The sequence below is a fragment of the Lepidochelys kempii genome, chromosome 10, assembly GCF_965140265.1.
Source record: "Lepidochelys kempii isolate rLepKem1 chromosome 10, rLepKem1.hap2, whole genome shotgun sequence".
Taxonomy (NCBI): Eukaryota; Metazoa; Chordata; order Testudines; family Cheloniidae; genus Lepidochelys; species Lepidochelys kempii.
Window position 1 is genome coordinate 12,492,414 of NC_133265.1, and position 26,089 is coordinate 12,518,502.

The following is a 26,089-nucleotide window of genomic DNA, read 5'->3' on the forward strand; positions in this document are numbered from 1 at the left end:
TCAGCGGTAGTACCTGTCACAGTGTCCCAAGATCCAAGCTAGACATGGTGAGCTCTGTCTCTTGAAGGTTTTCTTGGGGCTGAAGAGAGATTGTTAATGTAGGTCTTGGCTTATTGGACACACGCGGGTTAGATACGTGTGCAGAGAAGCCCTGATACAATCACTTGGGCCCTTGGCACCTGTTTTATGTGAGAGCAATGGCTGGTTGACAGACAGGCTGTCTCCTGCGAAGGGCCACTGGTGCTTTAATTTCCACCTGGCCATTGTCTCAGGGCTAGTTTGCCCTGCTGCAACTCATTCCCGCTGAGTTTCTCAAAGGGTATTACACCCATTTATGAACTGAGTCTCAACACATGCCCCCCACCAAGTAGGGAATAGTGCAGCCTCATTTTAGACCTAGGGAAACTGAGGCTCAGAGCTGTTATTCAGGCCCAAATTTGCAAAATTGACTGCTGCGTTGGAGCGACTCACTATTTGCGAGCTCAACCAGAGACACTGAGACCCTGACTTTTTAGAGCTGCTATGAATCTACGGCTCCTGCGGGGCAGTGAAAAATGAGTGGCCACGTCTACACTGCAGGGTGTGTCTACACTGCAGCGGGGAGCAAGCCGCCCAGCCCATGGAGCTGGAATGTACCGGTGAAGCTCATGCTAGTGCACTAAAAATAGCTGGGTGGATGGTGCGGCCCCAGTGGGTGCTCAAGCGAGCCACTCGTGCTCAAGCCCACCCTAAGCCTGGGTCTGAGCTTGGTAGCTAGCCTGAGGCTCTCCCAGTGCCACAATATCCACATTCTTAGCCTGCTCGCTTTAGCCTCACTATCATGAGTCTGTCTGCCCAGCTGCAGAGTAGACACAGTCTAAGGGACTTCCCCAAGGTCAGCGTCGGAGCTGGGCATAGACGCCGGGGCTCTTGCCTCCAGGCTCTGTACTAGACCACACGTCGTCGTCTTGCTAATGCCATTGATGTCCCTAATGCTGATGCTGCCAAATTCAGCTGCTCTTCAGCATGTGATAGTGCCCTTCCAAAGCCATGTGAGAGACTTTCACCTCTTTCACCGCTACCCCAGAGACACCACAGAGGTGCTCTCCTCGCTGATCTCGCCTGGGATGCTGCCCTCTGTGTGGCACAGAGCTCTGGAGAAGAGAGGGCTGTCTATTGCCCTCAAACAGCCAGTACTGCCTCACGGGGGTGGGCAGGGCTGGGACATCCCATGGATTGCCCTTCCCATTCACGTCCTTTCAGTTTAGCTACCCTAGGCAAGACTGAGACGCCAATACCCGTTGGAGCTATCTTGTGCAGCTGGAATGGCAAAAAATGTAAGAGGCAGAGCTGAGGTGGTTAAGGGGTGTGCGGGTCTGAGGGCCTGATCCTGGGAATTTTGGAGTCGCTTTCACTAGGCACAGGAGCAGGTCCTGAATGTTGAGCACCTTTTCATTCATACGGGGGGAAAACCCACCACCTGACTGCATCTCTCGTGGAGGAGGAGATGAGGAGACCATTCACTTCCACCCTCAGAAGCACGGATGACTACACTACAGAGCATGGGGGTGAGGCAGGCTGACTCATTCACAGTAATCGCTGCCATCCATTAACTATGCAGTACACTCTCGCTAGGGAATAGCAGATAAGTCATTCCTGCCGCTGCCTTCTCCTATGCTGTCGACATGCAGGAGGTGTGTTTCACCATCACCCAGGGCAGGATCATTCCACCACAACTCGCAGGCTGCAGGAGGGCCAGTAGCAGGGGACAGGGCCCATATCTCTGGGATGGGCCAGTAGCTGGCTATGCTAAAACATGCTCTGGGTCCATCAAGCTATGGGCTGGATGCGGGAATCACTGGGTGAGATCGTCTGGCCTGTGTATTATGTAGGAGATCAGAGTAGATGGTGTCATAGTTCCTTCTGGCTTAAAAAAAAAAACAAACAAGCTATACTCTAGTACCAATGACTTAGCCTTACCCTAACCTTTTGGCTACCTTTGCCCCTTCCCACAGAGATAGGTTCCCTTTTATGTTCAGAATTTCCACTGCCTTCTAAATACATCCAGCTAGAGAGAGAGAGAGACTGGTGTGTTTATTTGGCAATCAAATGGTGACTGGTCAGTTGCACCCTCCACTCCGGTCCCCTTTCCAGCTCCCAGAGGAGGCAGGCTCCCATCCCTTGAATGGAATAACGAGAGGGACGCTGGTTTTCTATTAGAATGTGCCTTTTTTCGGAGTGCACTTGGAACCAATCAGAACTCGAGACACAGACATTCACTGGAGGAAAAAAAAACAAAACAAACAAAAAAACCAATTCCCACCCTCCAAAATCCCACACCAGCATCAACCCCCCCCCCCAACAAACAAACAAAAACACCCTCCAAATCCAATCCACCCTCTTTGTCTAAACTCCATGATTAAAACCTGGTACAAACAGGTGAATATATATATATATATATATTTAGTAGATGTAATCTTATTTTTTCTCTCTCTTTCTTGTTATACAGCAAACATTGCAAATATAGAAATTTTCTCTGTACAGTAGGACAACTTCGGTTTACAATGCAATATGTGGTAAAACCTCCCAGTGAATAAACACATGAATGAGCCTTCGACTGGATGAAAGTCTAAGCTGGAAGACTCCATTTGCAAAAAGCCCAAAGGAACTTTCTCCTTCTGGTCTCTTTTTGGTTTTGTTTGGAAGGGAAGGAGAAAGAAGAAGACAAACTGTACACAAAGAATCCACAAAATCACGGAATAGGGAATCATGCGATGCAACATTGGAATACTCCAGACCTCAAATCGCTGCCCAACCTCCACCCCTTTTTATATTTTTTCTTTTTTTAAAAAAACAAAAACAAAAACTTTTTTTTCACTCCACAGGTTTGTTTTTTTAAGAGTCTTTGTGTTCATAAACATGAGATCTTTTGTAATCTCTTGCTCTCTCTATCTATATTATATAGACTAATTATAGATTTTTCTCATAATTTATGGTTGGTTGGTTGGTTTGTTTGAAAGACAGTCTGGATAAAAATAGCTGCTGCGGGTTTCTTTTGGTCCAGTTAGTGTTAAGTCACGAGCTGCGTGAGGACTCAGGACTTGTGCTGGGCAGACACACCTTTCCAGTAGTCTAGGATGTCGTGAAGATCCTCGTCTTTGGCAAACTGGACCTTTTTGCGCAGGGCGTGGCCAGCGGCCATATATTCCTCCTCGTCTTTGTGCCGCTTCCGGTTGAGTTTGAAGCGTTCCCAGATGCTGTGCGAGGGTTTGCATGTGTACTCTGGGCTGGAGCTGTAGCTCAGGTTGTGATATTGGGGAGAGAGCTGAGAGTAGGCCAGGTCTCTGGGGCGGGGTCTGGTCAAAGGTTCCAGAATGGAGGGCTTACGCCCACCCATGCTGTCGTGCTGCTCCCCCTGGTGTGAGCCCGGGTAAGAGTGCCGATGTTCGCTGTACTGTCGGATCTTCTCTGCCTCTGCTCGCAGAATGGCCGCCGCCGGTGTCACAGTGAGGATGGTGTCTGCGGTTGGGGATGTCTTCTCAATGTACTTGGCTTCTGACTTGTGGCCGGAGCCCTCAGAGCGGAAGGATCTGGGGCTCCGTATGGAGCCGCTGGAGGAAGTGCTGGAGCGTTTGGGAGCTGCCTCCATGCTGTGATGTCTCTGCAGCGGGTGGCTGTAACTTTCCTTGTACACGGGGGACAGGAAGCCATGTTTGCCAGAGATCTGTTCCGATAAGAGTACCAGCTGAGGCTCAGCAGTGGAAATCGCCCCTGATTTCACCCCCTGGAAGGAGGTGGACTCTGATTTCAAGGCATCAATGCAGTTGTTGATGATCTGGTTCACCTTGTCCACCTCCTTTGTGATGGTGGAGATCTCAGCCACGGAGCTCTGGCTGTCAGGCGGCATGGAGAGCTCACACTCTCGTCTTTCAGGCTGCTCCCCTGTTCGCACTTCCATGTAGTTGCCCTTGGTGGCCTTGGGGGTCTCGCTGCTGTCTATCAACTTGTACTGCTCGACTTCCCCAGCGGAGGGCAAGTAGGGGATGCGGGTCACGGTCTCCCCACCCAGCATCTGCCCCTGGGACAGCTGAGTGATACTGGTTGTCTCCATCTCTGGCCCATACTTTAGCTCGATGATGGTCTTCTTCATGCTGCCAGCTGCCTTCTTGTGCTTCTCCTCTTGCTGACGCCTCTTACGGAGGCAATAGTACACCACCCCCAGGACAATTACCATGCCGAACAGGCAGCCCAGGATCGTCATGATATAGTGGGTGGCAGTGGAGGGAGTGGGCACTGGGTCCTCTCTGCTCATTTTGTTTGGGGAGAGGGTGAGGCAAGTGTGGTTGTACCTTAAGACGTGGTGGAGGGAGACCACACAGTAGGTGTAGTCTTTTTGTGCTACAAGGTTAGTCAGCTCAATGTCCTCCTTCTGTTTCTTCAGCTTGGTGACGACGGAAGAGAAGCCGTTCTCGTACTGCGCCAGGATGTACATCTTGCTGAACGGGTATGGGATCTGCACCGTCAGCGTGGCCGAGTTGTGGGTGAGATGCTTCACTCGGATGTTGGGGCGCATCTCCGTCTCACCCGCGGGCGTGTGGAGGGAGACCTGGGGTGTCGTGCCGTCCCCAGAGAAACATTCTTCCTCAGAGCATGGGCTTTCTGACGGAGCTGTGGTCACTTGGTACCTGGGTGGGATAAAGCGAGGTATCATGGTGTAGGAGCTGCCAGTGCAGAGGGTGGAGAGCATGCCCAGAGCATTGCGGTAACCGGTCCGGCCTTGGCCTAGCAAGAAGTAGCCAGTGTAGTCTGGCGGGGAGTCGCACTGCATGCGGTCATAGGTGCGTGTCATGTTGGTGAAGCCTTCCAGCCATTGCAGGAAGCCTAGGAGTTCACAGGAGCAATAGAAGGGGTTGCTGTAGAGTTCACAGACAGAGAGTTTGTTCAGGCCCCTAAAGGTGTTGCTGTCCAGTCTCTGGATCCTGTTCATGGACAGGTCAATGTTCACTATGTTGGGGCACTCCCAGAAGGCATTGGGGGTGACTGCCTCAATGAGGTTAGCCTGGAGGTAGAGGTACTCCAGCTTTCCTAGGCCCCGGAGGATTCCCTCGGTCAGGTTCCTCAGGCGGTTGTAGCCAAGCTGCAGCACCTGGAGGTTAAACTGTCCGGAGAAGGCACCATCCTCGATATAGGAGATTTCGTTCTTCGTCAAGTTGAGGTATGTCAGGTTACCGAAGCGGCTGAGTGAGGAGAACTGCACGCTTTTGATCTTGTTGTCGTTCAGTCGCAAATCCACAATTGTGCTGTTGATTTGCTGAGGGATGGACTCATAGGGGGGTTGGTTCTGGCTGCAGATAGCCAGCCAAACAAAGCCCTTGTCGCCCTCGATCAGCCAGCAGTCTGCCCGCACCCCGCCTGTGTGCAGCAGAGAGACGGCCGCCACGCACACACACAGCGCTGACGTCACTGCCCACTGACGACCTGCCATCTGGAAGGGCAACGCGGAGAAGGAGTTCCCTTATCTGCTGGAAGTGGGGAGGGGTGCTGGGTCGGAGAGCAGGGAAGCCTTGGGTTAATGTTCCTTGGGCACCTTTGCTTTTCTCTCCCTTCTCCTCATGGTTTGGATCCAGTGGGAAGTGTCCCAAGGAAAAGGAGAACCTCGTTGTCCAAGTTGCCCAGTGACCACCCACAGGGTGCCACCACCTCAGGCTTATGGGGGGCGATCCTATGTCATTGGCCCTTCTGGCATCTTGTCGGGCTTCTGCTGAAGTCACTCAGGGCTGGGTAGGTACTTGGAAGGGGGTTTAGAGACAGGCTTTTCTTTCACTTTCTACGGTACCTCTCCTTGTTTTCTTTTTGCTGCCCATCTCCAGGTTGGCACCGGGCTTCTTCTCCATCTGCCTCTCCGTGCATCTGTCTGTCCGTCCCCTCAGTGCCCTTGTCTGGTCAATGGACTCACCTGCAAAAAAACCAAACAAAACCGAAAACACAAAAGCGAGACAAAATAATGTTTAAGAGCACTTGTCACACTGCAGCAGCTTCTGGGGCAGCGATGGGACTGGCTTTCCATGCCCTGCTTTTCCATTAGCACTAGGCACCAGGTTTTTTAACCTGGCTTCCATTATTTATTTATTTGGGGTGGGGTCACACATAATTGAGCCTGCAGTTAATTTTGGGCACTGGAATTTAGATATCTAATGACGTGACATCTGTGTGCACAAAGCTGGTAGTTAGCCATCTACATCCTGGCCTTTGTGACCTCAGTTATGGCAGCATTTCACCCACTAATTGGATGCAGGTTGAGACTTCTTTCAAATTCTGCCTCTTTCTAACTGTGCCTGTAACCGCTTGGTACTTAGGATAAAACCCAGCACTGGAATCCTAAGCTGTTTCTAGGAACTTGGGTGGTAACTCCAGGATATGTTTGTTTCCAGGGAACATACGAGCCCCCCCACTATCTTGATCCTCACCACTCCCCATCATATTTGTCTTTGTGGGGGTGACTTCCAACCCTCCTCCCCGTTTTGCTGTCTCCAGTATCTCCTCCCTTGGATGTTCAGTGTCAGGAGTGGAGGAAATTCCACGTAGTCACTCCCCCAGTCTTTTAGTAGCCTAACGCATATACAAAGGGCAAAAAGAGACCCTTCCTCGCCCACTATAGATGTCTCTGCTGTAAGGCCAGGGGCAGGCAGCTTCCCTGTTAGACTCAGGAGAGTGGACAGGGAACCCTCTGAGGACCCCGGTAACGTCACAGTACTAAGAAAAACCTCCGAAATTCCTAGTTAACTTTTGCTACAGAGTTCTGAGTAGGATTGTTTAGCATTTTCCATTGAAACGTTTTCTGGGTTTTTGAGTAAAGGAAAATGTTTGCAGAAAGTGTCTCTGCTTTTCTCCAAGAATGATGTTTCCTTGGAAAATGGAAATTTGAACATTTGTTCAGTTTCTGACAGATTTTGGCCAAAAACATTTAGGTTTTGTCTTTTGAACAAAAAGTTGACATTTTCAGTGGAAAAAATCCCATTTTGAAACCAGCTGTACCCCTGAAGGACTTACTAGCTAGCATGCTGTGCCTTATGGGGCACTAACTGCCTCTAAGCTTACTGCTCTTGAGGGAGAAAGTGGCTTTCCTTTTACTGCCAATCTTTGGGTGAGAAAGCTGCTTCCTGGCCCACCTAGCAGACCCTTGAGATTTGCAGGGGCCGAAGCCATGTCTGGAAGTTCTCCATCCCAGGAAACAGTAGGATGAAGAGCAGAATCTATCAGGACCCGGTGAAGCTATCATTGGTAAATAGTGGGGTGTCCTGGGCCTTAATAGGGGTGGTAGTTTGTGAATTTATCTCCTGTGAGCCTTCTTCTGTGACATTTGCAAAATTTAGCAAATCTGGAACCAGGTTGGGTGGGCCCAGGGCTCAGAGTGGGGTCAAGGCTTGCTGTGAATATTTGCCAGCTAGAACACTAGTACTCACGCTGCTGTCTGGGAACCCCCCAGTGGCTCGTGAAGCACTTCCTGAAACTCCACACAGTGAAATATCTTGAGAACCACGTGGGAGGGAAGGTGGGTCCAGGAGAGGGTCTCTCTCTTTCACCAAGGGCTCTGCAGAACACATAGGTGGTTGTTCCTAGGAACAGACACGCTCCCCGAATTTCATTTGCTCACTTATTATACTCCCACCCAGCATTCTGGTAGAGCTCTCACGAAAGCTAGACTACAGCCCAGGTCCTCTGCTCCCAGGTGTTAGGAAATGACATCTGGATCATTTGAAAGCAGCCAACAAACTGGTTCATAACTCACAAGTGGAAAAGAAACCAGCAAGTTGACTGGCTTTCAGACCCCAATTTCATCCGTGCGGGGTAGAACCTGGTTCCATGGGAAAGCACACAGAAGTTGTCTTCTTCCCAGGGTAGCTGCATGCTGCTTGGACCAGACCTTTCCCAGATACTAGGAAATAACAGATTGAAAAATTAAGCTGCTGTTACTCCCTAGGACTTGTCCGGCAGTGGAGTTGTCGCCCATTAACGTGCACTTCTAATTAATCCAGTCTGTTTTCCCACCTCCCGCCCAGCACTGGGGTAGCTACGTGACTCTGTGCTGGGTGGGACAGGTCAATGAGTCGTATGAAACATGGCAACAGTGGGAATTTCAGGCTAGATTCTGCCTCCTCCCATTGAGCAGGACCTCATGCTGCAAGCAGTTCCGCTGAAATCTGGCCCTTATTTTCCATCTCAGACTCACAGAATATGAAACAGAACGTTTTTCAAAGCTGAGGACCCTGTTAGCCAGTCACACACTATAGTCTGGTAAACAGGCCAGTAATAATGAGCAGTGAAACAGTTTATTGGTCCTTACTGAATAGCGAACAATGAATATCCCAAAATGGAACAGTTTGTTTTACATTACATGAATAACAAAATCTGCTCTAACTTCAGCTGTTTGTGAGAGTGGAATATCCAGCCACAAGTCCCCCCAACTGGAGAGACGTTGATAATGTCTTTGGAGAAAGCCAAACGTTACTGACCAAAGTGTCCCATATATAGGCCAGGTCTATCCAAGAAACTTTTGTCTGTCTAGTAATGTCAGGGGAGTTTTTTATAACATTTCTATACCAGCGAAAGCCCTAGAGCGGATGCAGTTAAACTAGCAAAAAAGGTGCTTTTTCTGGTATAGCTTATTTTGTTTGGGACATGGCATTATAAGCTGAAGAGTTTGCCAGTATACCTATGCCAGCAACCATCTTCTAGTGTAGACTAGGCCTTGGACGCAGCATGGAATGGAAAAGGAATTCTGCCCTCGGGTGTTTCCGTGATTAGCCTCAAACATCTTACATCCTCCCTTCGCTAATGGAAGGAGCCAGAGGCTAATGACTACAGCCCAGGTCTGAGAGTCACGTAGATGATACTCTCAGATATGCCACTGTATCCCTTGTGACTTGGGCAAGTCAATTAACCTTTCCTGGCCTCAGTTTCTTCTTCAATAAAATGAGGACAATGAAACTACTTCCCTTGTTCACAGGATGGTAGGAGGCTGAATTAAAGCACTTGGAACCCTCGATGAGAAGATGGGGAGTGCTCATCTGGAGCTCACGTTGTAAACACATGCCACTGAATGTAATCTCTGTTCACAAGCCATGTGGGCTCTGGGCTTCCTCTCTGAGTCCATCTCCTGCCCTGGAAGCCCCTCCCCTTTGCAGCCTCTCCGGATACAAAGCAAACTCAGAAGAGAAGCTCACAGCTTGTTCTCAGTAGGGCCAGGCAAGTTAAGTTGGGGTTGGAAGTCATGACTGATGTTTTTTACTCTGTATATGGCCCCTTTCACCCAAAAGCTCTCGACGTGCTTTACAAGCCGATTGGCTGACTAGGCTTAGATTTTTTGCTTACTCGTGTGGTTAGAGTTCTGCTGGCCTAAGAGCCTTCTCCACTCCATTTATGGACAGCTGCCAGCCACAACTGCAGCTCCTCCCTTTCCCCTGTTCAGAGATCGCTCACTTGTTCCCTGGGGAGCAAGTCACTCTGAAAATGGTGTGAGAAGTGCACCCTCCCCCCAGCCATGGCAGTGCATGCCACCCCACCTCCCAACCCCGTGTGCTGGGACCTCCCTGAGATGCAATACCTCCTGGAGCTCCTGCTGCCTTGGTGCAGCACAATACCGCCCCCACGTGGGCCTGTGCATTAAAGGCACAATCTGACCTTACACACACTGCAAGAATCCCTTCACTCCCCACTGTTTGCCCATAGCACAGCAGTACAACACAGGAGATCAGGTCAGGGAATGAAGAATCCTGGGTAGTTCCGTCCTTCTCTTTGATGGGCCGAGTCTCTGCCTCCCCTATCTCCGAGCTCCCACTTTAGCCTGAACCAGCGCTTCTGAGCTGAACCCTCAAACTCTGGGGACATCTGAGCTTGGATCTATCCCCCAGAGTGGCTCTGAACCCAGCCTTTGACTCTTGGGGAGGTTCAGCTCTGGATCTCCATGTTGGCTTTTCTCTCAGCTCTGGGTCATGTGGCCCACGGAGCAGTACTTTGGCTAAAGGAGCAGGAGCTTCCAGGGTAGGAGAAACTGGAGACAAAACCACAGCTCCTCCCCAGTCTAACCGGGGTGGAGAAGGCTGACTGTAAGTGACTCGAACAGGTTCAGTAATGCTCATGCTGGGTGTTTGCTTTTGCTGCCTGCGTGCTGCCTATCAGCTGGTTTCTCTCCAACAGCAAAAACTGGAAAAGGCATTCTATCAGCAGCAGAGTTTAATTCCAGCTCATTAAAGCAAGCAATTTACTGGTTTATTTGCTTTGCAAAGTGTGAATAAAATGACAGCATTAAGGAGATGTAACAGAGGAAAGAGGGGCTAATCTCCCTCTTTATTAGATTGCCAGGACATGACTGGGGAGCTGAGATGCAGGCCTTGTTGTTTTGGACCAAGAAGATAATTGCTCATCTCGTTGGCACTTGGGAGTGTGCTTCCCGGCACTGTCTTTGGGGTGGGATCCAATGTCAGGCGAGGGGCTGCGCATCTTGCAGTGCAAGGGAAGCAGTTAAAGGAGGCCTGCAAAGGGTTACTAATTTTGTTTTATTATAAGGGATAAAGAAGGCATAGAAGTGTTCAGCTTCTGCTCTGCTCTGGGCTGTTCTTCTCACAAAAAGTGTTTCCTTCGGTTTGCTCTTCCTTTAGAAATAGTGGGCTGGATTCTTGGCTGGCGTAAAATGGTGTAAAATAGCTCATAGTCTAGGCGGCCCCACCAACTTCCACCAGCTAGTAATCAGCTCTATTCTATCTCATATAATTTTTTGCTGGAGGTCTCCTTGGTGGCCTGGGGAAGTTAGCTCTCCCTGCCCTCCACTGAAAGGGTCCAGAGTGTTGAATCTCACTCTGAGATCTTTGCTCCCTGCTGTTTGAGTTGATGTTGAGAAAAAAACAACAAAATCTCCACAGGTTTAACCAGCCTGACTAAAAAGTCCCTCCGCCCCCGATGACTCTTCTTTCACTCTCTTGGTACTTGTGAGGTCATAATTCTACCAGTTTTGCAGTCGTCCATCAAGTCTTCAAGGAAAAACAGGGGAGAAAGAACCTGCATTTCTAATGTAAAAACCAAACGGAAAAATAAAACATTCCAGATCTTTTTTACCCATCATAAAGAAACAAACAAAAGAAAGGAACAAAGACACTGCCTCCCTAGGGTAGGGATAACAATACTCACAGATTTGACATGATTCATTTAATCGAAACCAGAGATGGCTTGCCCTTTGGTTTAATATGGCTTCATTCTATCGGGTGTATGCTGTCAGTGACACCTTTGCTGTCTGCTAACTGATAATCAGCCAATAGAGCACACTTCATACAGTCCCCCAGCTTGCAGATGGACTCTGTGAATGGGTCCTGTACATTACCACAGACAAAAGTCTCACCCGGAGGCACCAGCCGTTAATCTCCCTAGCTAAAACAGCTGAAGCTCTGCTAAGCTTATTTCAGGAGGACTTTACTCATTGCCGGTAGCAAAGCATGGATACTGCTGTATTTCCATTTAGGAGGGGTGCTTGAGAAAATGGGACACTCAGGCTAGGAAACAAGCTCTGTACATTTCTCTCTCACCCTTCTGCGGATGGACCTCACTCCTGACCCGTGATAGCCCTGCTAAGCCCTGGATCCACACACAGCTTTGCTGCTCCTCAGTCCTGATCGGCAATACCCTTATTATTCCATTCCTGGGCCTTTACACATACCTGTCAATGGCACTTCCCACAACCAGGGACAGCTGTGGTTTGTGGTGCGGACAAGTATTCAGTAGGGACTGGACTGAGAGCATCAAACTCGTCACTTCTGATCTCCTAGAGCTCCAGAACCAGGTTTTTTCAGACCAAAGGGGCATCACCCAGGCTTCAGAAACAACTGTTAGGGTGGTTGGGTTTTGTTTCCATCTCTTGACTAATGGCATCAGTAAATTAGACCAGAGTGGCAGCTGCAAGGAGAGCCACCACTGAAATAAACAAAGTAGCTGAGAGGGAAGTGGTGGGGAGAGGGATCTGGGCAACAGATCTAATAACATGCAGTCTCTGGCACTTGATTCTTAATTGTATTATTCTACTGAATGAGTTATTTCAAGCTGTGGATTAGATATACTGACTAGGGGCAAAGAGCCAGATTAGCGCGCACCCTCTCTCTCTCTTTGGCGTATCCTTTCTTCTATACCTCTGTTTGTCTCCTTACCTTCTGACTCCTTCTGGCCATATGTCAGCTTTTCTTAGATCCTCTTTCACAGTCACACAGGTCAGGTTATCAATAAATGAAGGAGCTGTACTACAACGAGTGCAATTGCGACACGGCAGTGATACATTACAAATGATAAATGTTTAATCCTGCAAAGAGGTGGAGAGGGAAAATTTGGCTAACGGGGACCAAATGTTAAAATGAACCCAGGCTATTCATTATGTGTAAAATAATATGAGGAGACAGCTCTAAGATGGCAGAGAAAACATTTATTAATGATGAAGTTTCCCCTAAATGGCTTAATGTCCATTCTGTATATGTCAGGTGTGGAAAGAGTGCTCCCTGGCAGGGTTTCTTCTAATTCATATTCCCGGCATCAGTTTACACTCCTCCTGCCTGGTGATATCAGTTAGCATTGCCATGCCATCGAATAATAAAGGTGCCCAGGCCAATCAAATCCAGGTTCCTTTTCAGCACAAAGGTAGCATTTGGATTCCTTGCTAAGAGCTCAATACGGCACATCTTGGGTTTGCATCGTTGTAGTAGTAGGATTTGATGTTTGTATTTTGTATAATTTAGAATGAGGGATAAAGAATAACAACATAGTAATATAGCATGTATTGATGTATGATTTGACTGTATCCTGCCAGCCACGCTTTTTGAGTAGCAGAAAGGAATGGCTTAATGTGCCATTGGTAGAGATGCATCAGCCAGAATTTCTTTGTGTCTGGACTGATTTCAAGGCAGTAACAGACCTTTGAGTAACAGACCTTTGAGTAACACCACTTTGTTGTAGGTTTAGCATTTTAAAATAAGTAAAAGAATGCCATGATTGTTTTTGTTTTGCATTGCAACTTGATGTTCCTGTTCAGAATGTTCTGTGTAAATTAGTTCTGTTTTGTGTGTGAATGAGAAATGCGTGTTAAGAGATAAGTGGGAGGGCCATCACTGAACCAGATGTTCTACGGAGAAATCGGAGACACACACAAGGTGCGCCAGGACGTTGCAACATGCCCCTATTGAAATGTCAGAGGAGGGCAGATTGGCAACTCTAAAGATGAGACAGGCACCTACCAATGGGGACAAGATAGCGGTGATGAAAACCAGCCTGGAATAACTCCCTGAGAGACTTGATGAAAGAACAAGATAAAGGATGAGAAGGACAATTTCAAAAAACAAGCACTTGTCAAACAGCAATTGGTTACATCATATATAATCCCTGTATAAACAGGGAGCCTGGCCATGAAACTTTGGGTTCATCCTGTCAAGACTTCCCCAGAGCATCATATCGTGACCAACGGAACCTGGCTCCCACCTCCCCGTGATCAACCTAGCTGGCCACTAGATTGATCCAGACTCTAGACTGGTAACTATAACATCGACTGGCGGGACAGTGTGTGTGTGTGTGTGTGTGTGTGTCATGTGATTGAATGCATATGCTAATTGTTGTATCTTCAATAAACGCGGTGTATTGCCTTTTCCCCTGAAAAAGATCCCGTGTGCTTCTTATAAACATAACATCATGGCCTGCCATCTATACTTGATCCCCAGGGCTTTTGTGCCAGGGCTGAGGCCTGGCACCTCGAAGCTTGGCAGTTCATAGCCCCAGAACCTCTTGTCTTGCTGTGTCGGTCCCGTTATGAAAGTAAAAAAAAATTGCTTGAGCCCCGGTGCCTCTTTCATTACAAATGAAGTACTGTTGATCCCCAAATGCTTCCAAGAGTCAGATAATAGCATTCCCCAGTCAATTTCACTCTCCCTCCCTGCTATTATTTATTATTTAAGAGGCAGAGGCAAGGGAGGAAAGATATGTTTTCAGCTGAGGTTTGAAGGGAGATGAAGAGACAATGAAGCAAAGAGATGCAGGGAGGCTGATGCACAAGAGAGGGCTTTTAGTGAGACTGTGGGACGGGGCACAGAAGAGGTAGGGGCTAGAGAGGTGGCGGCAGCAAAGAGGTGGAACAGAGACAGGCCAGTTCTGTTGCCCTTCGTCTGTATGCAGAAGTGCCATGGACACAAGCAGGTGCTCTCTATATAGGCTGAGGGCAATATATGGCCCAGTAAGTTATTCCCATGCAGTGGAAGTTCAGAGGAGTTGGCATTTTGGGCTGTCATTGACACGTGAAATGAGTGCCGAGTGGAGGTCAACCATTTCCGGTCTGGTTTGGTACATTTCACACTCACTTCAGACTGGTGGCCATGACTCTGCTCTGGGCAGGGTAGTGAAGAATCAGGCCTAGCGAATGCCAGTTTGTGGAGCTCAAAACTTGTCCCTTTTCACAATGGAGGGTCCAGTCTGCTGAAGTTTCCATAAAATCAAAATTTTCAACAGAAAATTTTTGATTTTGCTTACATTTTTCTAAACAAAATATTTCATTTTGGGTCAGCGCAACGTTAAATTGCTAAAGTGCTGCCATGCATGCCCCTATTCTCTCCAATGGGCCAGACGCCTTGGCTCGACTACAACTCCCATGAGGCACAAAACACCGGAACAAAATATTGCCATTTAGCCGTGACTAGACATTTCTGCATGGGCAAGTTTTGTAACTTTTCCTTCCATGAAAAAAATCAGTCGTTCAATTTTTTCATTCCAAATCAGGATGAAAACATGTCAAAATATTGGAATTTCTCAGAGAACAGAAAGAAAAGGAGGACTTGTGGCACCTTAGAGACTAACCAATTTATTTGAGCATATAAGGAGCATATAAGGCATCTAAGGTGCCACAAGTCCTCCTTTTCTTTTTGCGAATACAGACTAACACGGCTGTTACTCTGAAACCTGTCATTGTAGGGAGAGTGGTCACTTTGGATGAGCTATTCCCAGCAGGATAGTGAGTTTGTGTGTGTGTTTTTTGGAGGGGGGTGAGGGGGTGAGAGAACCTGGATTTGTGCAGGAAATGGCCCACCTTGATTATCATGCACATTGTGTAGAGAGTTGTCACTTTGGATGGGCTATTACCAGCAGGAGAGTGAGTTTGTGTGTGTGGGGGGTGGAGGGTGAGAAAACCTGGATTTGTGCTGGAAATGGCCCAACTTGATGATCACTTTAGATAAGCTATTACCAGCAGGACAATGGGGGTGGGAGGAGGTATTGTTTCATGATCTCTGTGTGTATATAAAGTCTGCTGCAGTTTCCACGGTATGCATCTGATGAAGTGAGCTGTAGCTCACGAAAGCTCATGCTCAAATAAATTGGTTAGTCTCTAGGGAGCCACAAGTACTCCTTTTCTTTTTGCGAATACAGACTAACACGGCTGTTACTCTGAAACCTGTCAGAGAACAGAAATACCGATTTTCTCATCTGCCGTCATTGAGGCTGCTGTATTCCACCCCACACTGCTTAGCTTTCCAGGTCTAACAAGATTGCAGCCCTAGATAGTACAGCTGCAGATCACTGAGTAGAATAATATAAAGTGGTCAAGTAAATGCACAGAATATTTTCCTGGGTAACTGACCTTCTAAAACCAGCTGGTTACCTGTGCATTAAACCAACCTCCTGAAATATCACTGTGGGCAGAGTAAATGTCATATCGAGCTTACTGTAGAGCAGCCAGCTCTTAAAGAAGCAACAAGCATGACCATTAGAAGAAAAGAATTAGAGGAAGGTGCAAAGATTTCAGCGGATAAGGAGAAGCCAAGAACTCTAATCAGGGAGATGCAGATATAACATTTACAGAAAGGAAAGATATTTTTCAATGAGGGAGAATGCCCCTAAAATTGACCAGATGTGTCTTGTATTTAGAAATAATGTGCCTGATTTGCTGCTTCATTACTCTGAAGTTATGCTGAGGTTAAACAGGCATAAAACTGGAGTAATGGAGTGGTGAATCGGCCCCAATATTTCCCCCACAATGATAAAGATTAAGGCATTTTTACTTAAGGCTCCTCCAATGCCTTAGCACAATGGAGTGAGCTAAGAGGTAAACAAGGGAACAAATGCCCTATTGTTCTTTCATGGTGAAAGAAGCAAAGCTGTCCTTTTTCTCTGTGCTGTTGTCTTCGCTCAAACCTTTGCTGTTACTTGAATAGTGTTTTTACTGCTTGAATTTTTAAATCTATTCTTTTGTAAAAGACCCATATGAATCATTCACACATCTGACAGTAAAGTCTGCTTTTGTTCAGAAGAACAGCTCGAAAGCTTGTCTCTCTCACCAACAGAAGTTGGTCCAATAAAAGATATCACCTCGACCACCTTGTCTCTTTGGTCAGAATTTTTTTTTTGGCAATGGAGCTAAAATATTAAAAGAGCTAGTCAATGTTTTTAAAAATGAATTTAAAGCAGGTTTAGGTCCTATACCTGCCCCTGAGTTGTCCTGCAAATTTGTGTGGCTTTTATAATCACATTTCCCTAGTATTTTACAAAGTGATTCTCTTGCCTCTTTTTTGCTATGTAAAAGACCCATATGATATGGGGAAACTGACACAGGTTGTAATCCCACAATTGGATCCATAGGCATAGATCCTTGTGACTATACAGGGGAAACAGTGAAACTGATTATAGATGAAGTGTTAACAAATGTACAATCTGAAATATATTAAATCTGCTAATCTCTTTCATTATCAAGGATTACCTGTAACAAAAGTGTCAGACCGAAGACTGATTTCTAAATTGATGGTGTCCTTTTAAGGTTCTACTTGAAAAGAAAAAAAAACAGCAGCAAAAAATCTTGCATCACAAACAGATATATAAATCCTGGACAGAATTTGATACCAAGATCCAAACTCAGGCACAACTGGGGAAACAAAATCAGTTTCTTAAAGGGATTCAGTCGCAATAAAAATAATATTGAAGAAACTTCTTTCCTGTCTTACCAATACCTGTGGAGCTGCTTATAACTGAAAGAACTGCAGACAGCTAGTTTACTTGTCTCGCTCTTGCTCGCTTTTGTGCATTTCATTCAGCTTGTTCTAGTCTAGTTCACTTTAGGATACACTGAAGTTTCACTTTCTGAGTTTTGTTTGCTAGCACAATGCTATTCCATTTTGTGTTGGCCTAAAGCTGCAGAGGAAGATTTAAAAAACAAACCCTCCCCCCCGCCCCCCCCCCCCCCAAAAATTGTCTTCTTTTCAAATCTCCCTGTTCTGTTTGATAATCCCACCCACCAACCTATTTAGCATTTTACAAAAACCTGCCTTCTGGGGCTGACCTAAATTGACAGTGAACCATTAGGTAGAGGAAGAGAAGAAAAAAAGAATTCCCTTGTGTTAAATAGTTACTAGTCAAGTCCTGACCGAGTCCCTCCACCCTCTCCTTGGCAAAAGACACGATTGTGTATGTTAGGACAGCGGTGCAAATTATGGGCTCAGTCATGCGCCCCCTTATGTCTCCATATGAGGGAATAACAAAATGTAAGGTGCTCCTTTACTCCCCTACCTAAGTTACCTGCATCACATGTTCCAGCATGGAGGAGAGCAGACAACTGGTGGCAGGGAGTGGATGGGCAGGGGCAGGGAGGTACCTTGACTCCATCCCCCACCCTACCCGCCACACAGGTGCTTGCCCGCACAGAGGGGGAAGCGAATGGTACTGGGTAGAGGGCTAGCTCAGCTTACTTCCTCTGCTGGAGCAAGCACCTATCTGTGACGTTCTGTTGCTGACATGTGACTCTGTCTTGGGGGACTCTGTCAACTGTGCTCTGCCCCTTACTCGGAGCTTGTGGTAGCCCTATGTTGGGGCTGCTGTGCAATTGCGTGCCGAGCTTGTAGGAAGAATGCTTAGTTGCACTGGCTTGCTCCAGGCTGGTCCTGTTCCATGTGCGTACAGGGCTCCCAAGGAGGCAGGGGGTGAGATGTTTCCAAGCTGCTGACGACACCCAGCTATGCCTCTCTATTTCGTCCAGTTTGGATGTTGCAGTTCAGCACTTCTGCCAACATCCTGGATCCTGGGTCCTGGATGAGAGCAAGGTGGCTGAGGTACAACATATTTAATTGTGTGTGGGGGGGGGGGAAGCCCACCTTTGCCAATGCCGATTAGTTAGCGGTGAACGCAGGTGCTGACTAGTACTCACAGCTTGGCAGCCGCATGCACGGTTCCCCATCTTGAGGACGCAAACCCAACACACCTGCAAAAAAGTCAAGTTGGAAGCAGTGGCCTGCTAAAAGTGTGGCCATTTGTGTGCCAGATTCCAGCCTGGGGGCCCACTGGTCTGAGGTGAGGTAAAGCTCTGAAAAATGAGGTTGCATAGGAAATGCTCACGCTCCCTCAACCAGAGGTGGGCATGCTGCTACAGGGAGTCAGTATGGACTGGGAGTCAGTTGCCTTGCACACTATTCCTGCCTCCACCATATGATCTTACACAAGTCACTTCCCCTCACTGTACTGTGGTTCCCCTCGTCTGCCCTCTCTCTTTAGTCTGCAATCTCTTGGGCGGCACGGACTGGCTCCTACTGTGTGTATGTACTGTGCCTAGGACACCGAAACCTCGGTCTTGGTTGGGGCCTTTACTGTACTACCAAAAGATGCATAATAGCTAGAGAGTGAGAATCACACGACAGGCCTCTTTGTAACCCTGCTGGATAACTCAATAACGTCCAAAGGACGTGGAAAGCTAAAGGACAAGCCACTGGGATATGCCAGTATGCCTATCATTTTCATAAGCATTTCAGATGGAGGTTACCCAAGATGAAAAAACCAAGCTAACCCAGAACACCCACCCTCTCTGGAGGAATGGAGTTTATTGTTAATAATCTACTGCTCAAAGGGTAACATCTGTTTTGGACAAATTGTAATGAGATTTCAACCCCAGGTGGAGGGAGGACTCCATAGTAATAAATGACTTGCTGTATGTCTAAATAGTTTTAATTTTTTTTCTGGCAGAAAGAGCTGCTTTTCACCTCGGGCTTCCGTTCACCAGCTCTTTTTGTTTAATGATTGCTATTAATTTCCAGGATGGCAGATGGATTCTAGTCGAGTGGTGTTTGAAACGAGAACAGCAGCCTGTGAAGGTGTGTGCTTGCCGTGGGTATGGGCATGCAGGCTGGGTGCATATGTGCATGCCACGTGTGTCTATATGGGCATGCCACGTGGGTGTTTGCTTTATGGGAAAGTTACCACTGCCTGATTGATGCTCACACTTGAGTCTTAATCTCTTTCTCACCTTTGAAGGGGAAGGAGAATTGAATTCTGAGCTCCCTGTCACGAGCTCCCTGTCACTCGATCTGCTGGTTTAGGCCCTGATTCAGAAAAGCACATTGAGGTCATTGGGACTTCAGAGTGTGCTTAAAGTTAAGCACGTACTTAAGTGTTTTCCTGAACTGGCGCTTTAGTGACCTGAGAACAGTCTCATCAGAGTGGGGTAAATGCTCACTACCAATACATTGAACCAGTAGTTCTGCTCTCAGTTTTGGTGTTGTCAGGTAGGATTGTCCCTGATGGGCAGAGAGTGTGGTCTTGTCCCATTTGAAAACATTGCTGTAGCTCAGAGGTGGGCAAACTATGGCCCGGGGGCCACCTCTGGCCCTTCAGACGTTTTAATCCAGCCCTCCACTGACGGGGGTGGGGGGAGGGATGGATCCTTAGAGTCCTAAGAATGGAGACTTCTGCTCCAGTCCCTCTGCTGCCGTTGGCTCTTTCCTGAGAGTTGCTGAAGAGAGATAATCCCGATTAAAGCCAAGATGCGACAGCTGGGTTCTCCCTCGTGTCCCATCCCCCCTCTCAGAGCCATTGCACAAGCCCGGCTTCCCGACAAGCCCGGCATAAAGTGCTGGGTAGTGGCCAGATGCCAAGGGCCATGTTATGTATTGGAGGCAGTATGACGAGGAGCCTGGCCTAAGTCTTTTCACTAGCTGACCGGTACTAGTGTCAGACAGTCAGGTGCAGGACTATACTAGGCTATCAGCTGGCCTTAGGAGTGGCAGAGGGAGGGGGTGAGGAGGTTTCCATGCGCTAATGAGCCAGGCCCTCAGGAACTGATGACAGGGGGGCCGAGATAGAAAGTGCAGCATCTCAGGTGATGCAGATAATCTCTTTTAAGCTCCTGCTCAGAATAACCCAAAGTCAAGTAAAGGAGGGATTATGTGGCCTAACACTGTTATCGCTTGTGTGTGACAGACTTAGCTGCCTCTGAAGGCTTGCGGAGGGGGAAGAGGAGCAGCAGCTTTACTGGCCTTTTGGAACTGCTACGTGTATGAATAACCTGCGTTGTGAACCGCTCCCTCAGCGGATAGTAACTCTGGCTGGTGCAGCCCACGGGGCCTGTTCTTGTAGAACGCGCAGGAGTCACCCCTGGCAGAGGGCAGCAGAGGAACCAGAGTTGGCAGTCAGCTGGCAGAATCTCTGGTCTGCCATATGCCATCAGAGCCTGCTTCCCTCACTCCCTGGGTCTGCTGGGACCGAGAGCCCAATCACAGTAGTACCTCACTTTGCCTTTGAGAGACCCCTGGCTGGGCAAGCCACGGTGGCATTATGGGGTGAGTGTCAGGAAAAACCTGTGTATTGGGAGAGAGGACCATCTGGGTGTGAACTTCAGTAATTGGAGAGGGAGGAGAGAGATTCCAGATAAAGACAGGGATTTCAGAGCAACAGCAACGTCTGACCCTACATGCAGGGGCCTGCCCATTGGCTCAGTGCTACTTACATTATTTTGTTCTGATTTCCTTAGGACACAACAATAGCCCAAAGCAGGGCAGGAATTTTCGGACAAAATATGTTTTCATTGGAAAATGCTGATTTGTCGACAGCGACACTTTTGTGATGCTGTCATAGGAAAAGGTGTCGCAGTTCCAGGATGGAACTGCTGAGCAAGAGAGAGAGAGAGACACCCCCCTCCCAGAATAGCCATTAGCGTGGTGGTTTGGGCACTCACCTGGGATGTGGAAGACCCAGATGGTTCCTTGCTCTGCCTGATTCAAAGCAGGACCTCGAACCTTGGTCTCTCACACCCTGGGTTAGAGTCCTCGCCACTGAGAACTTCAAAAGGCCTTGGTTTTGTCCCAGTGGAATGGGAATTTTTCTGACAGCTCAATAAGCTTTGCAGGATGGGGAGACTGTTTTCCACCCAGCATTAATCAACACCCTCGAGGAGAGAGAACTATCAACACTTCCATTTTACAGATGGGACAACTGAGGCACAAAGAGGTTAAACAACAGAGTGAGTGATGGGCAGCATCAGGAACAGAGCCTTGGCTGCTGAATGCTAGTCTCCTGCTCCAACCACTAGCCCATGCTCCTTCCCTGCTCCCTGCCTCCTCTCATCTATCATGAGCGCCTCTCCTGGCGCTGTCTCAATCATTCTCTCTGAATCCTAATCAGGTGCTGGCAGGTGACTTCCTGGGCCTCCCAGCCCTTTGGGGGCATGGCAGCAATGTCCACCTTGGTGTCAATCACCTCTGTACTCGAGCTGCTGGGAAAAACACAACTGAGCAGGCTCATTCATAAGCTCTCTGCCTCTCAATAATGGCTGCAAGGCAGCAGCAGCCTGGAGCTGGCCTGAAGCAGGTACTAGTAACGGGGGTGGGGGAAGAGCATCTTCATTTTAATGAGACTGTCCCTGCTTAAAAGAGAGAGCAGGAGAGAGGCCATGGCAGTTTAATAAACTCCAGCATGCAGATTTAATCAGACGGCTCATCGTTCCTCTGCACTGGGATGAATATATTAAAAATGATTCAAACTTTCCCCTTTTGTTTTTCATTTGTATTATGTGCTTCGGTGCGATAAAACATCCCGGGGCCAATGCACGAAACAATAAAGGAAAGATATTAAAGGGAAGGATAAAATTCATCTGGTGCAATGCAGCCTTATCCTCCTCAGGAAGGAAGGTTGCACACAGGCTCAGAGTTAGAGGGCACAGCACTATCAAACCCAGCACCGAGAGCTTGGAGACATGCACAGGGAACGTCCTTGGGGCTGGTGGAAGGTGTCGGCCTCCTTGACTTCCAAGAAGTGGGTGGCTCCCTTTTGTGGCTCCACCCATAGGCCTCAGAGGAGAGGTGGGGCCACAAAGACACAGAGGGCATCCTGGGACAACTGAAAATATAACAGGGATGGTGCTGCGGTGCTGAAGGTGTCTCACGGACCGTGCTGGAGGTGGAAGGCTTGTACAGACAGGTTCATGGGAGTAAAGGGCTCCTCACACTGCCCCACGCTACAGCTGGGAGACATTTTTTGGCCAAACCTTCTTTTTTGGCAAAGAATGCAGGTTGTGTAACATCAGACCTGTTTGTGACTGTGTGTGGGTTTTGCCTTCCCAGACAGCAAATTGTTTAAAAAAAAAAAATCCAAGTGTTTCCTTGCGACACTTTTGAAAGGAAACTTTTTTGACTTTTTTTGGTTTGAAACTACTTTTGGTTTCAAGCTTTTCTTTCGTTTGATTTTTAAAAATCAAAAAATATTTTGAAGTGGTCAAAAGCGAAATGAAATGTTTTTGCTCTCAGTTCAAACGAAACGTTTTGTTCGACCCAAAACAATGTTCTGAACTTTTGGATTCACTGAAAATTTCAAAAATTCTCGTGCTGGAGCTGGCCCCGAATGATACATATTCCTGACTTTTTGAAATTGCCAATGAACTGAAAAAAACCCTGTTATTCACCCAGCTCTCTGCCACCCTCCAGACCTGGAGAGGCCCCTCTAGATGTGGGAGGGGAGAGAGTTGTCTACACAGTCGTGGGCCTCTCTGCTGAGTCTGCCAGCACAGGGGCCAATCTGATGGAGTTTTTTGGCAAGAGGGACACCTGCCTTCCAGGATGAATGAAGCACAGCTGTGAGTTCATTGCCCATGGGCCTCCACACAATCAGCACATGGTGCCAGCCAGGGCCTTTTCATGAAGATGGAGGAGTTGGCCATGATTTACGCATCTCTGCTAATCAAATCTATGTTGCAGTGACCTTTCTATTAGACAGGAGTTGAAGCTGCACTCAGGAAAGAAGCGCATGTCCTCTTTCTAACCCTGCTCTGTACAGGCTCCCAGCTCCCATCCTATCCATCTCTGCGTGGCTTGGCTTCCTTAGTCGGAATCTCTGCTCTCTTTTTTCCTCCTCCTCCACTTTCATGATCTGACTTGCTGAATCCAGCTTCCCATCGGTTCAGATCTCTCTTGCCCAACCTCTTTCCTATCGCCTTTCCCTTCCGTTTGATTTCATTTGCTGTTGCGTTCCACTCGATTCCTTTGTCTCCCTCCTTTTCACCATGCATCTCACTTCTGTGGCAGCATTCCCTCCTGGTTTCTGCTCTCTGTTAACTCTCTCATTCGCCAGCGCTCTCTCCTCTCACTCCTTTCTTCTTCCCATCAGTAGCGCAGTCACTCTTCCCTCATCTCCCTCACACACTTTCACTTCCTGCTCCCTCATCCGGTTCTGACTTTGAGCTGGAGCTAGAAACTGGATCCCAGGTGCTGTTTTTTCCTAATTAAGCGGAAATAAATGTCTGCGTTTGCACATTGGAGCTGCAAACCACCCAAACATTCCAGAGAACATTGAGCGTGGGAGTTCTGAACAGGAGGGGAGCGCTTTCGTGCAGCACCCCTTGCTGCCTGGACTGCACACCGTTCTGAGCCTTCCATCTCCTGAGAGAGACGGGGGGTTGATGCTCACTGTGTGTGAGGCGTTTGTTGTCCGTTCATCATTGTGAAGAGAAAAAATGACCGCCACTTTGTAAAAACCACACTTTGTGTGTTTGTGTGTATGCATTCTTTGTGTGTGCACCTGGTTGCATATGTGTGTGCAGGTCTTCATGCTGGTTGTGTGTCTGAGTCCATCTCCGTGTGTATACATCCACGTGCATGTGTTTGTGGGTGTACATCTGTTCATGGTTGTTTGTATGCATGAGAATGGGTCTGGGTTCATATGTGTGAGAGCAGCCGTGTACGTGTGTTCATGCCCGGCCATTTGTGTAGGTGTGCCTGCATATTTATGTATGCCTACAGGGCTGTGTGAGACTCTGCATGTGTTCATGTGGGAGGGCATCAATGTTCAGGTCACCATGCACCCGTGTTTGTCTTCGTGTGTAGGCCTGAGATTAAAGCCGGTTTAGGAAGAACATTTCTGTGCCCACTCCTGCCCGTCACCTGTGCCAAACAACAGAGAGCGGCTGGCGCAGTTTCCAAAGAACGAACCCCCCTCCCTCCCACCCTTCTCACTCACGCTCCTTCTCAGGGGGCCTAGAGCTGCCTAAATGGAAACCTCACCTGTTCCCCTTGCAGAGAATCTTGGCTCACCGTGGCCACCACTCAGCTAGCAGGGGTTGTTTTAAGCAGCTGTAACATCTCTCCTCTTTTCTGCTCACCAGCCAGGCTAAACCTCCTCCCACCCCCGAGCAATGTGAATTGAATTGGATTTAATTCATGCACTGGGCTGTGCCATTTCTTACGCAGCGCCTGCAAATGGTTTTATGGTAAGGCTATGCCTCCCACCCCCTCCCCACCAGCCTGGTGCTGTTCTGTATGGGCTGGTTGTGCTTAGAGCTTTTAATGGAACTTTTCCTGTGGGTACACATGTCACAAGTTGTTCCGACATGAAGAAACAATGGATGATTTCTGGCTCAGCTATTTGGCTGCTAGGGTGAGTGCTGATCCCCGACAAGAGGAGTTGGTTTTAATAGGCGTTGCAAGGTTGTCTTAATTTAAACCAATATCCTATAAATTAAAGCCATGCCTGCAAGTCAGCTGCCAGTTGCATTAGTGCCGGGGGCATTAGCTGGTATATGGTCTCTCCAAAGCGCTGTGGATGGGCAGGCTGCATGCCTGGGGTAGCTCTGAAATCAGAATTTTGGCAGCCTGCTACAATCCTTCTCCCATCTCAACAAAGTAGTGACAGTCTTCCCTGATTGAGGTGGTAGGCAGGATGGTCTTGTGGCTAACACATGGCATTGGGAGTCAGGAGATCTCGGTTTTACTCCCGGCTCGATCACTGATTTCCTTTGTGATCTTGGGCAAATCACTAAACTTCTTAGTGCCTGAAGGTATCTCTACACTGTGTTTGAAAACCTGCGCTGAGAGGCTCAGAGGCTGTGGCTACAGACTCAGGCTTGAAGGGCTTGGGCTTTGGCGCTAAAAAGGGCTGTGTAGACGTTCAGGCTTGGGGTCTGAATTCCACCACCCGCCCTGGCCTGAGAAGGAACGTGAGTGAGAGGGAGGAGGGGGTCTTTCTTTGGAAACGAAGCCTGAGCCCCATCTCTGCACAGCTGTTTTTTGCACCGTAGACCCAGGCTCTGAGACTCGCTGCTGCCAGGTTTGAAAACTCAGTGTAGACGTGCCCTCAGTTGCTTCATCTGTAAAATGGGCCTGATGATGACACTTCTTTAAGAGGTGCTATGAAAATTCAAAGGAATTCTTTCCTTTAAATTGGAAAGATACTTCTAACCTGAGACATATAGTGTCCGCTATCGGAGCTATTGCTTGTGGTTGGTGGTGAAACAATATTGCTATGTGTGGCCTCTAGCACTCAGATATTGTTGCATTGTTATTTCTTTGTGTATATGATTCAATAATTAATCACGTTTCTGTTCCTATTATTATTTAACCGAGTTGTTAATTGTGTTTTAAATGCTATCTTTAGGTGCTTATGCATGATAGCATCTTCCTGATCCCTTTCTTAATTGTGATGGATTATGTATTTTAAAATCAATTAAAAGTTTGTACACTAAAAGGTACACTATTCTTCAGTAATGCTCTTGCACATTACTGTTCATAACAGTTACTAGAGCATGGTGGCTCATTACCGTAGAATGCTGCAGTAGTCTACGTAAATATACATGTATGTATGAGTGTGTACATGTGGTTTGTTCTTTGCTTGTGAATATTGCATGGTATGTTGGTGTGTCTAAGGGAGGAAGTGGCAGTGTGTTGGTAAAGTGTCAGTCAGTATTCTCCCCCGAGCACACTGGTTATTGGTTACTTTCATATTTCAAGAGACTGAGTTTCCTAGATCAGGGGTTCTCAATCTTTCTCTTGCTGAGGCCCCCCTCCGCATGCTATAAAAATGCCAG

General features: G+C 47.9%; 1 protein-coding gene across 10 annotated transcripts in view; it reads right to left on the minus strand.

Annotated features, from left to right (window-relative positions):
• Positions 1–2,331: 2,331 nt before the first annotated feature.
• Positions 2,332–26,089, minus strand: part of ELFN1 (extracellular leucine rich repeat and fibronectin type III domain containing 1) — a 237,791-nt gene continuing 214,033 nt past the window's right edge. For 7 of the 10 annotated variants that reach the window (XM_073362006.1, XM_073362004.1, XM_073362003.1 and 4 more), the window contains one exon: positions 2,332–5,935. In XM_073362006.1, the coding sequence (XP_073218107.1) occupies positions 3,074–5,464 (2,391 nt within the window). In that variant the 5' untranslated portion in view covers positions 5,465–5,935 and the 3' untranslated portion in view covers positions 2,332–3,073. Of the gene's footprint in view, positions 5,936–7,442; positions 7,571–7,768; positions 7,916–26,089 lie in introns of all 10 variants that reach the window. The other 3 variants (XM_073362009.1, XM_073362012.1, XM_073362008.1) reach the window with 2 other exon arrangements.